At 36.3% G+C, this 16,238-nt stretch overlaps 2 protein-coding genes across 8 annotated transcripts; one reads left to right on the forward strand and one right to left on the reverse strand.

Moving 5' to 3' along the window:
• Positions 1-17: 17 nt before the first annotated feature.
• Positions 18-6,813, forward strand: LOC111441466 (probable DNA helicase MCM8). 3 transcript variants are annotated; one of them, XM_023078486.1, is made up of 18 exons: positions 18-840; positions 1,254-1,397; positions 1,493-1,610; positions 1,710-1,829; positions 1,905-1,932; positions 2,096-2,259; positions 2,696-2,959; positions 3,046-3,141; positions 3,246-3,398; positions 4,247-4,317; positions 4,402-4,520; positions 4,834-4,963; positions 5,288-5,339; positions 5,420-5,606; positions 5,857-6,031; positions 6,105-6,275; positions 6,359-6,472; positions 6,575-6,813. In XM_023078486.1, the coding sequence occupies exons 1-18, from the start codon at positions 646-648 to the stop codon at positions 6,620-6,622; spliced, it is 2,349 nt and encodes a 782-aa protein (XP_022934254.1). In that variant the 5' UTR covers positions 18-645; the 3' UTR covers positions 6,623-6,813. The 3 variants fall into 3 exon arrangements, with proteins under 3 accessions (XP_022934254.1, XP_022934246.1, XP_022934262.1); XM_023078478.1 differs by having other exon boundaries at positions 19-840; positions 1,496-1,610; positions 1,710-1,932; XM_023078494.1 differs by lacking the exon at positions 18-840 and having other exon boundaries at positions 1,321-1,397; positions 1,480-1,610; positions 1,710-1,932.
• Positions 6,814-7,592: 779 nt separating this feature from the next.
• On the reverse strand, positions 7,593-16,090 carry LOC111445275 (E3 ubiquitin-protein ligase UPL4-like). 5 transcript variants are annotated; one of them, XM_023083586.1, is made up of 17 exons: positions 15,922-16,090; positions 14,659-15,250; positions 14,412-14,522; positions 14,161-14,277; positions 13,907-14,065; positions 13,604-13,768; positions 12,967-13,113; positions 12,769-12,890; positions 11,542-12,682; positions 9,834-11,006; positions 9,524-9,754; positions 9,335-9,439; positions 8,691-8,771; positions 8,542-8,610; positions 8,319-8,447; positions 8,154-8,237; positions 7,593-7,972 (listed from the first exon to the last, which is right to left on the reverse strand). In XM_023083586.1, exons 2-17 carry the CDS (start codon positions 15,184-15,186, stop codon positions 7,907-7,909), a joined length of 4,428 nt encoding a protein of 1,475 aa, XP_022939354.1. In that variant the 5' UTR covers positions 15,187-15,250; positions 15,922-16,090; the 3' UTR covers positions 7,593-7,906. The 5 variants fall into 5 exon arrangements, with proteins under 5 accessions (XP_022939354.1, XP_022939336.1, XP_022939346.1 ...); XM_023083568.1 differs by having other exon boundaries at positions 14,659-15,270; XM_023083578.1 differs by having other exon boundaries at positions 11,617-12,682; positions 14,659-15,329.
• Positions 16,091-16,238: the final 148 nt, after the last annotated feature.

Consider the following 16,238-nt stretch of genomic DNA (forward strand, 5'->3'; position numbering starts at 1 on the left):
TTCGAGGTACAATGGTAATCCGACTGGGCTCAATACGTGGAAAACGAGAAACTCTGCCTTTTTTGGGCCTAATATGGACCAACCAATTGGCACATAAACCTACTGGGCCTGATACACGTCCATGTGAATATGGGCCTAATATGGACCATCATGGGCCTTATGAATCTGGGCCTTTTATGGGCCCATAATGACCATCATGGGCTATAACATGGATAAGCCCACACTAGCCCATCAATTTTAGATCCAATAAAGTATTAACTCGAGAGAATAAAGGATTTTTTTTAATTAAAAAAAAAAAAAACTAAATGTATTTAGTCATTTTCTGAGAGAATTATTTTAAATTTTCTGTTCCATTTTAGCCCTCTAAAAATGAGACCAATATGGGCCAAACACGTGGCACGTAAAACTGGGGCTCTGGTTTGAGCCTAACATGGACGAACATGGTCACTAGTTAAACCAACATGGGCCGTGAAAACTGGGCCTTTGCTTTAACATGGACTAATATGGGCCTAACATTGGGCCCGTAAACTGGTCCATTTACTTTGGACACTAGCCCATGAAGTGGGTCGGCGGTCCGGTTCAACCCACCTTAGACTAAAGCGCTACGTTTCTCTCCCGCCAAAATTGGAAGAACGCTTTGTTGTGATGGAAAATGTCCGGAGATCATACAGAGCGAAGATAGGCATGGAGCAAGCGTTTTCAGACTTCGACATAGCTGGAGACATCTTTGATTTGTACTTCCCCCATACTGTCTTCACTGTCGAAAATGAATGGCTTAAGCTCATTTCTCAGCTTATTTTCTTCTTTTCTTCTCCGGCAGGTCGGCATCTTGCTTCACAGGTAACTTCATCTCTCATTCGGATTGATTTTTCCTTTTTTTTTGGTTTTACATGGGATTAATTGAAGAAATTGTGTGGCGCGGGGTTTCGAGTGTTCGTGATATGTTGTTGCATCAAGAATTGGATGTAGGTAGTTCCTGCAAGGTCACTTCCAGCTTGCGATTTGTAGTTGATTTTGCAACATCGATTTCCTATTGAATCTCAAGCCTGTATCATGGACAATGGATATCTCATTAGGTTTTTCTTATACACTATAATATTGACTAGAAATGCCTCGTTTCTAGGTTGGATGTAATGCGAAAACATTTAAATCTGTTGGTTTGCAAAAGTAGCCGACGAAGTCCTCTCCATGTCCTTTTTACTTGTTCCTAGAATCGCGTGAAGGAGGGAGCTGACCTTCAATTATTTTGACAGGCTATTGATGATGGTCGTGGCATCTTTATTTTGTCAATTGACTTTCAACACTTCCGAAAGATTTGCGATGAACATGAATTATACCTAATGTTAGAGAAAGATCCTAAAGTTGCTCTCAAATGTATGAGTGCTGCACTTCACCAGGTAAAAACAAATTATTACAAGAATTTCGTTCTCCATTTGTCTGCTATAAAATACTTTCAGGGTTTCAGCTTAGGATGGTTAGCTGGCCTTTAAAGCAGGTAATGAGGACCAAATGGGCGCACAATTTAGAAGTTGTCGCAAAATTTCTAGTCCGATTGCACAACTATTCAGAATCCATGCTTGCATTGAAGAACTTGAAGGCAGCATATATTGGTACTTCGTAGCTTCTTACAAATTTATTATTGAGTCTGAAGTTTTACTGTTAAGTTCTTAAGGAAATAATGTAGGCTATATTACTTTGGGACAATGCAGACAAGCTTGTATCAGTGCGTGGTACTGTTGTTAAAGTTAGCACTGTTAAGCCTTTGGTGGTGCAAATGAGCTTTGATTGTGCTAAATGTAAAAGCAATATTACACGCATCTTTCCTGATGGTAAGTTTTCACCTCCATCGTTTTGTGAGCTGGATGGGTGCAAAAGCAAAACATTTATTCCCATTCGATCTACAGCTGAAGCAATTGACTTCCAGAAAATACGGTAACACTTCTAAAAGTTGAAAATAATCTCAATTTACAGTTAGTTTTACTGCCTACTCATTGGAAAAATCTATTCATTAGACATTTTTCTTATGTGCATTACATGTGGTACATAATTTTTCCTACTACTGTGAATATTAGATATGATTTTTTAATCTTTCCAGGTTGCAAGAACTCACTAAATCTGATGACCATGAAGAAGGAAGGGTGCCTCGAACTGTAGAATGTGAACTGACTGAAGATCTTGTTGACGCATGCATCCCTGGAGATGTTGTCACTGTTACTGGAATCATAAAAGTAATTAACAATTACATGGATATTGGAGGAGGTACCAGATTTCTTCCAAGTTGTATAGTTAACTTCTAATATTTCCCAGGAGTGGTAATTTGGTCCATGGGTCGCGTTTAAACATTTCTTGCTTGCAAGTACACACATCAACATCTTAATCATTAGGTATTTCATTACGCAGAAAATAAATTTTGATTAGTATTTTTGTTTCCTTCAACAGTTGAAGGTTGTTGGGTAATGCTTGTTCTTAATCGATTTTTCTTCTCTAACAGGGAGACTGTAGTAATGCTATACATCAGCAATTCCATAATTTTGTCGTGATAAAAATTTCAATGATTGACATCACACATCAACACCAGAGCAAAAATGAAATCAAATAAATAAAAATATCACTCACCAAACAGTAGTTATGTTGTGGATTTCTGATTCCCATTCTTTACTAGTACAGATCAAAGCAACTTTTCATATATTTTCAGGAAAATCGAAAGGCAAAAGTCAAGGATTGTACTATTTGTATCTGGAGGCTGTTTCAATAAAAAATTCCAAGTCACAATCTTCACCTGAGGAGATGCAAGATTCTAACTCCAATGCAAGAGCAACGGATTTGCTTGACTTATTCTCATTCTCCCCAAGAGATTTGGAATTTATTGTGAAATTCTCTGGGGAATATGGTTCCGATGTTTTCCGTCAAATACTTCAATCTATATGTCCATCCATCTATGGACATGAACTTGTTAAAGGTAACATTTTATACAAATTCAGATTTGCTAGTTCCCTCCATTTTTTTGGCTGACGTATTTTGTGGGTTGACTTAAAATCTGAAAAGCTGGAATAACACTAGCTCTATTTGGTGGTGTTCGAAAGCATTCAAAAGACCAGAATAAAGTTCCTGTTAGAGGGGATATTCATGTCATAGTTGTTGGTATACTTCTATGTCCATATCCTTTCCATGCTCACTTCTAGAAAAGAGTGCTTTGTGATCAATGAACAGACGTTATGGATAACTTTTTGGTGTTAATTTCATAGGTGATCCTGGACTTGGCAAAAGTCAAATACTACAAGCAGCTGCAGCTATTTCTCCACGTGGAATTTATGTTTGTGGTAATGCAACAACCAAGGCGGGCCTAACTGTAGCTGTTGTGAGGGATTCCATGACAAATGACTATGCTTTTGAGGCTGGTATGTCTTTTCTTGAACCTTACAACGTCATTTCCTATTTTTAAAATTGAGGATTTACATATTGTAATGGTAGTGATTTGGTTTTTATCATGGAAACAAAACATTGTGGGCACTTGATGATTTTATTCCTTGACTCCCAAGTATTAAATTAATCCTTACATTGGGAATTGGGAAATTCTTATTATACGCTAGTTTTAACATAGCTCAAATCTTTCAAGAGCTTATTGCATACATAGATTTCACAAGTAGATGACAATGAACTTTCAATGGTTTACAATAACGGAGTTCCGCTGATTGAAGAGAATTCTACTTGAATTCTCATCTTATGCTTTAAAACTCCTCCTAGCCGATACTTTTCAGTTTCAGAAAGTAATAATAAAGAAAATCCTGGCTACCTTCTATCCCACCGCTTTTTCCGATCTGCTTGATTATATGATTAGAGAGGGCCTGATATTCCTACTAAATTTCCATAGAAAACATCGCAATCTTAAAGAAACATGACAAATGTTTCATGAATTTGGAATCTTATTATAATAACCAATAAAGGGGAAAAAAAGTAACTTGGTTAAAATACCATTTTGGTCCTGGTTCACTGGGCTTCATTTTATTTTGGTCGTTATTCCTTAAAATTATCAAATTTAGTCAAAGCTTAAAAAGAGCTCCTATGGTTAATCCTAAGTTAGTTTTTCTCCTCAAAATTGATTAATAATAATAATAACTTTCATGCAAGAAAAAACACAGCGTGAACATATCTGGGTCTAATGGTGCTTAAATGCTTCTGAGTTGCAAGCGCATCATAGTAAATATATTGTTTTCTCCTCTAGCAATGTAGTCTACTTTCTCCACAGGGGCTATGGTACTTGCAGATGGTGGATTATGCTGTATAGATGAGTTTGATAAAATGTCTGCAGAACATCAGGTTTTTGAGCCAATGCCTAAATTCCAATTAAACTCTTACTTTTCATTGTCCATGGCTAGATTTTCTTACCTTAGATTATTGCAGGCCCTATTGGAAGCCATGGAACAACAATGTGTATCGATTGCAAAAGCTGGGCTGGTAGCAAGTCTATCAGCACGTACTTCTGTTTTAGCTGCAGCTAACCCTGTTGGCGGTCATTACAAGTAAATTCCGTTCAGAAATGTATTTGTCTCGGTCATTTGCTTTCCTGACTGACTATTCGATTTTGTGACCGATAAAACATCTATATGGTTGAGTCTTTCTTATAATCCTTCCTCTTCAAAATATCAAGTTGAACGTTTTCCAGTTTTATATTTATAGAGAATATTGTTCTTATTCCTGAGGAAAATCTCTATACATTATTTTATTTCAAAGAACCCATATTTAAAATTTTCCAGTCTACTCCAACTGAATAACGATGGGAACATGTTCTTTTATACTGGTGGTATGTATTAATTCTTAAAATAAAACTTGCAGCCGGGCAAAAACTGTGAATGAAAACTTGAAGATGAGAGCTGCTCTTCTCTCGAGATTTGATTTAGTTTTCATATTGCTGGATAAACCTGACGAATTTCTGGATAAGAGAGTCTCAGAGCACATCATGTCGGTAAGTTAATTTCGGTTGCTTCTTTTTCTTATGCTAAGTGATCTCTCGAATTACTCTGACGAATTTAATTGGAACTTAGAACCATTGAAACCATACTCTTCGGAAGCTCTATGAGAAGATGAAAGAACATTCCAATAATGAAGTTTATCTTCACAGTTAGATTGACATAAAACAAAAAGTGAGTAATCAATTCGTGATAAACGTCTGTTCTGATACCGATAAGACTTTTGAGCAGAAGGCAACAATGTGCTTGAACAAACTGAGGAATAAGGATGTCTCATATTTTGGCAGCTACATCAAGTATGATATTTGTCTTTCTTGCAGCTTCATGCAGGATATGGGGAACGCGCTTCTACAGCAAAAAGATTACGTAAAGGTATGTATCCTATTTCTTATCTATTCCTTTTACTTTCACTCACTCGATTTCCACTAATAAAAGAGTTTCTCCCGAACCAGATATAACTCCTTTGGCCTTAAAGAATGTACCAATGGAGAATGATGGAAAAGGAGATGCTTGTTCAAAAGGCGAGTCGTTAGTTTCAAGACTGAGATTGGACCGAGCGAAAGATAGCGATTTTGTACCATTACCTGGCCAACTTCTTCGCAAATATATAGCCTATGCAAGAACTTTTGTCTTCCCCAGGTTAATTTACATGCTCCCTCTACCATTTTACTTAATGCTAAAATAACTAGCGGAAACTTGGAGAAGTATTCATCACTATATTGACTTGACCTGATTTTTGAGAGCTATATTTATAGAGGTAATAGTCTACTCCACCCATCCATTTAATTATATTAACTGGTAATGGTTATACACCTTACAACTCAATGTCAATACAACAAACCTCTTTTCTCGAAATCTATCCCAACACATCTCTCCATGCTGGAATTAGGATGTCAAAGCCGGCGGCAGACATTTTGCAAAGATTTTACTTACAACTGCGTGACCAGAATACATCAGCTGATGGTACACCAATTACAGCAAGGCAACTCGAAAGTCTGGTGAGGCTGGCAGAAGCTCGAGCACGAGTAGACCTCAGGGAAGAAATTACAGTACAGGATGCCATGGTTAGTTATAGAAAGATGTACCCCAAATTTAATTAGTATGACTCAAACTTGACTTTTGTCATTAACTTTGCAGGATGTGGTAGAAATAATGAAGGAATCCCTTTATGACAAGTACGTAGATGAACATGGAGTCCTGGATTTTGGTCGAAGTGGGGGAATGAGTCAACAGAAAGAAGCCAAGCGATTTTTGAGTGCACTCAACAAGCAATCAGATTTGCAGCAGAAAGATTGTTTCTCCATCTCCGTAGGCTTATGCTACACGCTCTTGTCTCTGTTAAAGCTTATCACTTTCAGCTCCGAGCTAACCACATATTTAATGCCCTGCAGGAAATATATATCTTGGCAGATAGGATTGGTCTGCAAGTACCCGACATTGATACCTTCATAGAAAATCTTAACAGTGTTGGATATCTGCTTAAGAAGGGACCAAAGACATATCAGGTGCACGCTTCTCTTAGCAAACATACAACCAATTAAACAACAAAACTATGCATCAACCGATCATTATCAATCTTTGCACTAATCCATACATTTCCTAAACAGGTGCTATCCTCATCTTACACCAGTCAATCTACAAGGTCTAGGGGATAAAACTGGCCGATATTGAGAGGTCAAACTTTCTTTACTCTATTTTTCTCTCTCACAATGTCTCTAGGCTAGAAATGGCTCAGAAATGGCTCTTCCACAATACCAAGCATGTATTATTCGTTGATGCCGTAATAACTGTATAGTAATTTCAATGAATAACATATTTAAGTGGTACAAAAAGATATTGTTTGGCATGATAGTTGGAGATCCCAGGCCGTCGGAGACATCACTAAACCACAGGCTGTCGGAGACATCACTAAACCACTCGGGATGTCTCTTGCAAAGAAGAATTCATAGAATTTTTTTTCAAAACTCCAATCCAACCTACATGAGCCTACCCAACTGATATAGTCTAGAATCCACTAGCGTAGGCCGAGCCTACCCAGAAAATAAAAATAAACATTTTCTTTTTTTGGCATTATGCAGTCCAATGGATTATCTTTCTTCGGTAAATCTAACCAAGATTTGAAAACCTCAGCTTCTCTCTTCCTCTCAATAACATTTACAATTTAACATCCATATTTCAAAAGTCTCGTCTTTCTTTGTGTCGTTAATATTCAAAAGGTAATTATTGAAAGAAATTACCTTGAAAGATATAACATCAAACTAAACTTGCTAAAATATAGAGGTTTTCATTTATAGTACCTTTGGAAATAAATGTTTTTTTTTTTTTTTTACCCAAAGTCAATTTTTCAATAAAAAAAAATTAATAATTTAAAATGTATTTACTATGATTTCTTGAATTATTTAAAATTATAATATTTTTTTCTAAAGAAAATCTTAATAAAGAAAAATACTTTAAAGTTTTGAATTAATAAAAAAACCTAATTTTTGAAGCGAGTTCATCCTTTGAAAACTCTCATTTATCAAAGCAAATTCTATGTCCAAGGAGTTAGCAAATTAAAACTGCCTATTTCTTTCTATTGAGGAAAAAAAAGAATTGCCTATTTCTCACCTCTCAGGACATGCATAGTTAGGCCAGAAAATTAAACACATTCAACTCCATATGGCACAGATTCTATGCTCAATAAAAGAAAGCAAGTAGGACGAGCTAATTTTTACCGTGGAGATTATTTACAGTGTCAGCATGGGTTAAAAGTAAAATGGGAGACCATGCCAATAAATCTAAGAGGAGGCTGTACATTGGAACTTACCCACCAAATGAAGAAGCAGCCTCCTCTTATTCACCCACAATCTGATCTTCTTCCTCCATTTTCACCTTTGTTATAGCTCTACTCTCATAATTACCAATTTCACTTTTTACATATGTTAAGAAACTTGAAGATCCTACGATAGGTGAAACGAGCCTTGTCCTTCCGTGATGGCGTATAAAAGCTTCTCTTTCATTATCTCCTGAACAAATAGAGAATTTGGAGTGAGAATGACCATTTTGTTCCAATAAAAAGAAAAAGAATGGTTTTTAGTTCAACGATATGCAAATGAAGGATTTGAACTTCTGACCACTTCATCTAAGGTCTATATATTAACCAATCGGGCTAAGATCAAATAAGCAAAGCACGAAAAAAGTAATCACCTTTGAAGAGTACGGAGGCAACTTTAGATAGTTTGCACAGGTCATCACACTAGGCAAGTCAGAATCAACCAGATTGCTAGAATGCTGTGTAAAAAAAATTCAAAAAATTAAGTATATGGGCTGGATTGAATCAAATATTTAAGGAGAATGTGTTGATAATGAAACCTTTCGAACTATAGTCAACTTCGGATTTAGAGAAGCGAAGCCTCCAGAAGGAAGCCTTGGCGCCCCAGTCACAAACTGTAGAAATGCTCGTTGATGTTCGTTGTCGAACTCTTGAATAATTTCAAGCAACTACAATTCAAAAAATGGGAGAGAATCATGCCATAACCTAATAAGAAATATTTTAACAAATCAATAGGGTTTAGGGTTCATTTTATAAGCTAACATTAACAATGGAGGGGCTACTGGCTGTATATCCGTGGTCAAACTTCACATTCTCAAGGAGTTCATTCAACTGCGCCAAAAAAATTACAAAAAATCAAGTTAATGGATAACTTCAGAAAAGTAAACAAGCTGGTTAACTGATACACGTACAGCCCAAGAGTCGTGTTCTCCACATATTAAGCGCTCTAATTCTTCTGCAGTAAAAACTTGAAGATGTTCTATGGGGAAAACCTGAGGTTTGACAACGAAAAGATTGCGATTATCAGTTAAGATCGCGAAGGTACCAGTAGATGTCCGAAGACAATATAAACACGTGTTTATAAGGTAATTAACCATTTTTCTTTAAATCAACTAACAATGCTTCATGACATTCTGAGTCAAAAGTTTCTTGCATTAAAAACATTGCAGTTCATCCATTCCTTATATTGTGCCTATAACATAATTTATAGACACTCAAAGTTGAACCACAGATTTTCCTAGTTTTTCCCTTAAAATTTGAATGAGATAATAGAACTACATCTGCACTTAAACCAAAGTATACGCAATCCGGTATCACGTCTAGAAATCAGATCATTTGATATTATTTAGCCAAAGGCATCGATAATGATTCATAAAACAGCAGTATATCATCCAATTGAAAATTTTGATCCTAAATAAAGATATCAAAACATAAGCTGAATTCCCAAGATTATGAACAAGAAAGGATCCTTTTCATTCTGCAAGTTTTAACTAGAGAGGCCAAATAAATAAACATGAGAAATCCAATAAGTGAGAGGGGCCATAGTGAAGCTAACCTGATTAAATCCAGATTTAAATGCTTCTATTTGCCTCGAAATTCCAGAATTTAAAGTAGCATCTACAACAAGAGAGACGTAATCCTCCAAATTTTTTGTATTTACCTGGGAAAAGGTCAATTGTATTTTGTGTTATTTAGTGCATCCTTACAAAAAGATGACCATAATCACAGTGAAAATTTGCATTACCATTGTATGATCTTGAGATGAGATCAGGAGATAATCAGGATAACCAGGAACAGTAAAATCAAGGCAAAGATCCTCAATATTGGTATTATGGTAACAAAATTCAAGTTTGGCCGACGAGTTTTCTTCACAGACAGATTCTAACAATTTACCTCTGTCGACCAGAGCTTGAAACTCGAGCAAAGCAGTTCCAAGTTCTGGATCAAATGATTGGATGTCATATATACTCACCTCCTACACGAATAACATGAAATCAAATAATGGAATGCAAAAAAGACAAGAGGAAGCACTTGAAAGAATTTCATGCAGGTACCTGCCCAAGTATTAATTTATAGAAGGCTTTGGAGAAGTAGATATCCATAACCCTACCATCTTGGATGGCCCTTGCCACAATTTTCCCTAGAAGTACAAACTTTTTAACTACTTCGGAAAAATATAGCTCATGAGTATCCAGGGTTGATGGCCATGGACGGGGGAAAAGCCCAAATGGAGATTCAACAGTTTCTCTACCCTCTATGGAAATAAGAGCACCATGATCCCCTCTCCACATTCCAAGGTCAAACTTCTGAAATTCACGACCGACAAGAGTATAGAATTCTAATGTTGGACCAAGCCCTGTGCCAACTTCTTCATCGTATTCCACCTCAAGCAGTACTTTCTGATGTGCATACTGATCCATCATTTTGACAGCAGAATCTAGAATTTTGTTGCGGTGTACTAATACCTTCTTACGAGGCAAGCCACCAGAATTTGATCGTTCGTCATTTGAGGTCCTTAAGTCACTGTATGATCTTATATATGGCTGGCGATGCGACATGGCAAATGCTACTATCCGAAAGTACTTGCATCTAGCATCAAAACTAAATAAGAAAGGGCATGAATCCATAAGTTCCTTACACCATAAAGGCATGCCACCAATAGAAAACGCAGAAAAGTCCCTCATCTGCTGTTCAAGTTTTTCAGTCAGTTTGCTGTTTACAAATTCATTCTGCGGCACTGAAGGAAATGATAGCTTTATATTGTCCAAGGTATTAATTCTCCCTTCAGCAAAAGCACGAATCCTTTCATGTGACATTATGTGAAATGCCATTCTGTTCATGCCCTCTATGCTCCTTAGAAGAAATAAAACATCATAAGCAGGACTTTCTTTTGCCAAGTCAGAAGGCAGAATACAATCTAGACCATGGAAAAATGAAGAGAACTTCAACGTTGCAGCTTTGTCTGACGCAGAAAGTAATTCGTTAGAACTGTTGTCCTCACTTTCTCCAGCACTTTTATATGTTAGAGTATATACTTTGTTCCACAATTTTGTCCCAGAAATAGTTTCATTTTCTTTCATGTGTTGTTGAAGAATTGCCTGATAAAGTGTCAAAGTGGGCTCCAGCTGCTTTCCCTCAAGGTAAAGTAACAATTTGGGCTTCATGCCTTTCTTACTGCAAGATACAGAATACTGTAATTTCTCATCGGTGTTGACTTCTGTAGATCCCTGAACCAAAACAAGGTTAACATAAATTTAGGAATGCACACATAACCATAGTCCAGAAGATGAATCAATGCTCTCAGTCACGGACTAAGCAGGCACTCAAAAAGACAATATAAGAGAAGTAAGGCAACCAATTATACTAGAATATTCTGCTGGAACCATAACATTTTTTCTAGTTTACTTGGAAGGAGAAAAATGGCATAAAGTTGAATCCAAAAGGATCAAATTAAAATTTGCAATGGATGAAGGTGCAAACTCTAGAACCGATCCATCTTATAACACAGTTTCACATGTGTGCTTATAGAAATGATCAACTTACAATATAAGTTTCATCTAATTATATTCTTTCACTTAAAAATAATTGAACCTAAACCAAATGGATCTAGATATGGACATTATTTACCAGAATCATAAATTCATTGAAGCAAACAGACCTCCACTATGCATAATAAATCACTCTACTTCAGTATCATAAAATTTTGGAGTAGTTTATGATTTTCTCAAAATTATAAATTTCAAAAAGAAAACAGGAAGAGACCTGAGTTTCAGACAAATCTGTGGACATGCTGTCAGACCCTACTAGTTTTGGGTTAACACCCCAACCATAACATACATTTGAGAGGAGTTTAATTTGATGTTCCCTCAGGCTATCTGCTTCAAAGGACTGCTCAGCTTTTTTTGTGCCAACTTTGGACCACAGAAACCCTTCGATGGCATTCAAAGAAGAAAAGGGGTCAACAGTATGGATATCCCCAGTATAGTTGCAGAGATCTGTTTCCCCGTCTCCTCTCACAAACCGAACTTTCACACAAGGATGTGGTATGCACCGACCATTTGGAACCGTAGCAAAATAATTCCTGTGTTTGAGTCCCTGGCTAGAAACAACAGGAAAGTTTTCTAAAGACGACAGTGAGGTTTGTAATTTCCTTATCAAGACCAAAACTGGCAAGCTTTCAGACGGGGGTTCTGCACTAGATAAGAGAAGCCTTGCAAAAACCTCAAATCTTCTTTCCATAATTGAGAATTGTCTAGATATAATATGTGGTTCTCCCTTTTTCCTCATATACTGACCATTAGTTAGGTAATTTATAAATGACTTGACAATTCCACTTTCGATAAATTCAAAGGTGGATATGGGCTCGCCACACTTCAGCTTTGACATAATCTCAGCCAATAAAGCATAAAAATTTTCTTCATCCTGCGCTGGAGTATCCTTAATTAAGGACAAGTTCAATAGATCATCTAGAGAACCAGAAAGAGTTTGAAGATTTTGAAGAATATCTGTCACTCCTTTATCAGTGTCACATAATTCTTCAGAAAAATAATGGGTTCTTATGTGATATGCAAGACTATAAACAGAGTCCTTGTCAAGCTTGCAGTTTCCTGTTTCTTCCGTTGAGGAGAAACAGCCACTCAAAAAGGCATAACATAAGCATCTTGCATTTTCTCTTGAAGACTTTTGACATGAACCAATTGAAGGGTGGACACCAGTAAACACTGGGAAAATCAACTGTTTATACTTCTCTGGGGTTATCAGTGCATCAATTGCAAAATAAACACCCTCCTTAACAAATGATTTAAAAAATATACTAGAGAGCTTTTGCAGGATAATCTCAGTGATTTTTAAAGCTAACATCAGCACATGGTGGTCTTTTCGAGTAAATACTCCAGCCAGGAAACTGACAAATTAGGCAGAAAAAATCATTAGACGTTCAGAAAGCAATTTGAAAATACCATTAAAAGGAAAATCAGAGACACCATTCACCTAGAAATATTGGTGTTCTGAAGCAACTCGACAAGCATGTCAGATTCACCCAAACAGACAAACTTGTAGATAATAGTTAGGCAGCCACAACAAACATACAAGTTTGCACCAGAACTAACCACCTGCAGCAGGGAAAATGAGATGTTATAGAGGATGGGAAGAGACAGAGCTCTTTTATTAGTTTATAATAATAACCACCTGAACAAGCAAAGGAAGTACATCCAAGCCAAACTTCTGCAGTTTCTTGGGATTACTGACTAAAAAAGATACTTTTTCGGACAATTCTTCTGCATTTGCATCTCCAGTGGGGAGAAGCTCGTTAAGTAATTTCAGGACTTCACATACCTGAGAAAAATCAATTACAATAAATCCCCATACAAAATTTTTAGAAAAATCATAAAAACATTGAGGCATATGAATTCTAGACTCAAATTAGGCCAATTATGAGCAATTGAACTATCACTTATGACAAATGTTAAGGCATTAATTCTCCTAGCACAGGCTACTAAGCGCAAGCCAGGTACAGTGGAGGTTTGAACATGATGTTATATCCTTAACAAAGCATCTTGATTTTAGAGATTTATGTTGCACATGCCTTCGATATATCAAAAGCATGACTTGAGATTTGGAAAGATAAAAAAAAAACTTCCAGACAATAGTATCCATTGTATCCTGCAACACTTAAAATAGATTTCTATGATTTTAAGTATTTTTTCAGAATAATTATTGAGGAAAAAAAAATATCCCTCTGTAAGTTTCCTAGAAATATTTTAAAAAAGAATCTGTCACGGCATCCAGTCAGAGTGTTCCTGTGGACATGCTAATAGACTAATACCTGGTTGCGCTGCCCGTCAACTACAGAACATGAAGAAGACATTCCATGCGAGAGATTGTAAGCAGATAATATGTCCTTCAAAGTGTTGCTAATGTTTAGCTCATAAAGAGTTTTGAAAGCAACAGTTGATCCTGAAGATAGTTTGACAAGTACACCAAGCAAATCCTGAAAAGAAACTGGATGGTCATTCACCATTCTGCCTTAAAGATGGTGGTAGAGGCTACAGCTAGAAGTTCATTTGCATTTTTTAAAAATAAAAATATACAAAATTCTAAACCATTTCGTGTATGATTCTCTACTTACATTGTAAGTGGTCTGGGACAAAGTCGTTCGACTATTCAAGTTTATAAGGTGAATGACTTGTTGAATCAGCCCATGACGACAGAGACCATCCAAAAGCTCACAGGATTGACTGACACGCTCAACTATTTTAATCATGCATAAAGCCACATTCTCTGATAGCTGAAATGTGTGATTATAACAAGGAGAAGATTGATAAAAAAAATAAAAATTAAAAAAAAAAGCAATATGAAGTATTCAAGCCCAGTTGTTCAAACCTGCCCATCTTCATACTGAAGGAGATTGCATAGTATAGGAACAGCATCAATCAAAGTTGGTGGACACTCAGAAGGAAGTTTTCTGCAGACATTCACCACAGTACGAAGAGCAGTCCTCTGATCCAAACCAGATTTATACGTTAAATTTTCAATCTTTTGATCATAGGGTTTGGGGGGAACAAAATAATAGGAACATGAAATCAATCAAATTGTCAAGAAAAAATCAAAACCCAGAAAGGAAAAGACCTTACTTGTATGCTAGTAGAAAAAAAATCAATGTAAGTTAAAACAGCCATAACTGCACCAGCCTCCAAGCAGGCGACAGGTTGTTCCCGTGATATTTTTTCCAATGCTATCAAACACTGCATTAAAACAGAATCTCCAAAATATAGTAAGAGTATTCAGCATCCAAAGATGAGCTATCGATTGTAATATCTAGAATCATATAATTTAATGAATGAACTAAGACTAAAAATCATATGAGCATGATGAGCTCACCTGTTCAGCAACATCCAAATACTTAATAACTCCTAGCATCTGACAGAGGGCACGTACTCCATCATGACGAACTAGAAAACTAGAAGATCTGGGGTAAACATCACATAAATAAGTTATAGCCCTTAGAGCCAAAAGCACTATCTCCGGGTCGCTATCAAGTTTCACCAGATTTACAAGAACTATAGATAATGAATCTGATGTCATGCTCGATAGTGAATTCTCCATACAGAATGATAAAACTTCACATAGCTCCACTAGCAGTGTTCTTTGTGCAGACAGCTCAGATTCTTCACCCAAGCTTGACAAAATCCTTTTCAATCGTCCATGATCACTAGACGATCTTTGCCTCTGATAATTCCGAAGATCACTATGTTTTTGTTCTGCATCATCAGAATCACAAGAGCCGTAGGCTGAATCCTTATCATATTCTCCTTCTGAACGACTAGAGGCAGAAGCAGATGGTGAAGTGTCCATGTCATTATCATGAAAGCCTGAACTTGAATTAATGACCGTCACGTGCATTTGCATAGATGAATTAGACGAGCTTGGTCTGAATTCCAGTGAACTGCAAGCCCGTTTGTCTGCCGGTAATCTATCCACCATTTCAGTACGCTTTTGGCCACGATTTCCCATTTATCATTTATTAGCTTTTTAATAGAGATTTAACCCTCCTATGTAATTAAGAGATCCAACATTGCATAAGATTGACAAACTTTTTTATCCTTTAATGCTTTGCATATTACTAATGATCGGAATCAAACTATACAACAAGAAAAATCATTAAATAAAAGACACGAAGACAAATGGTATTTTGGCTCAACACTAACAATTTCACTCCAATAGAGCGAGAGGCGGAGGTGAAACATTAGAATCTGAACCTCATAGAATAATCGGATGAAATTGAACATTCAACTGAGAAGTGTATCTCTTAAACCTTAAGAGCTAAATAAGAAAAAAAAAAAAATTCTATGCACCGTCAATTTGAACAAAAATAAACAAAATACAACAGCTCCAAGATTAACACAGAACCCAAAAACTCCATGGATTTAACCACCATTGACAAGTAAAATTTAATATCACATATACTTAACAATCACGAACATATAACTAAGTTCTCCAGTAAGCTCGTAACCAGTCCACTTTTAACAACCAAAGAAGACCAAAGCCAAAACAAATGCAACGAAGAACAAGATCAAAAATCACGAATGTAAAGACGGATTTACGATCAGACAAGGCAAACACAATCTCATATTTTCTTAGTACCTTAGCGGTGCAAGCCGAAGACACGAAATTCCAAAATATGCGAGGAGAAAAAGCTTCTCCGTCTACGGAACGCAACCAACCGGAGGATGCTTTTATCGGTGATCGAAATTGCAAAACTCCTTTGAGGTATGATGAAAAGAAACAGAGCTAGAGAACATCAGAGCTTAGAGATATATATGAAAGACTAAGAGACTGAATACGTCTGATCAAATATATATTTTATTATTATCATTTTTCATTTTTTTTTTATTGTTTTTAATTTTATTCTTTTTCATTGGTGAATCTTTTATGTTTATCTATATTTCTAATTAAAATAA

The sequence above is a fragment of the Cucurbita moschata genome, unplaced genomic scaffold (genome assembly GCF_002738365.1).
Source record: "Cucurbita moschata cultivar Rifu unplaced genomic scaffold, Cmos_1.0 Cmo_Scf00001, whole genome shotgun sequence".
NCBI lineage: Eukaryota > Viridiplantae > Streptophyta > Magnoliopsida > Cucurbitales > Cucurbitaceae > Cucurbita > Cucurbita moschata.

Excerpts from the sequence above, each read along its gene's own strand:
- LOC111441466 (XM_023078478.1), top strand. The coding sequence starts at position 646 with ATGGAAAATGTCCGGAGATCATACAGAGCGAAGATAGGCATGGAGCAA. Across the intron at positions 4,521-4,833 it reads CCTGTTGGCGGTCATTACAA|CCGGGCAAAAACTGTGAATG; the intron begins GTAAATTCCGTT and ends TAAAACTTGCAG. Across the intron at positions 4,964-5,287 it reads TCTCAGAGCACATCATGTCG|CTTCATGCAGGATATGGGGA; the intron begins GTAAGTTAATTT and ends TCTTTCTTGCAG.
- LOC111445275 (XM_023083562.1), bottom strand. The coding sequence starts at position 15,291 with ATGGGAAATCGTGGCCAAAAGCGTACTGAAATGGTGGATAGATTACCG. Across the intron at positions 9,755-9,833 it reads ATAAATTAATACTTGGGCAG|GAGGTGAGTATATATGACAT; the intron begins GTACCTGCATGA and ends TTATTCGTGTAG. Across the intron at positions 8,772-9,334 it reads TTAAATCTGGATTTAATCAG|GTTTTCCCCATAGAACATCT; the intron begins GTTAGCTTCACT and ends GTCAAACCTCAG.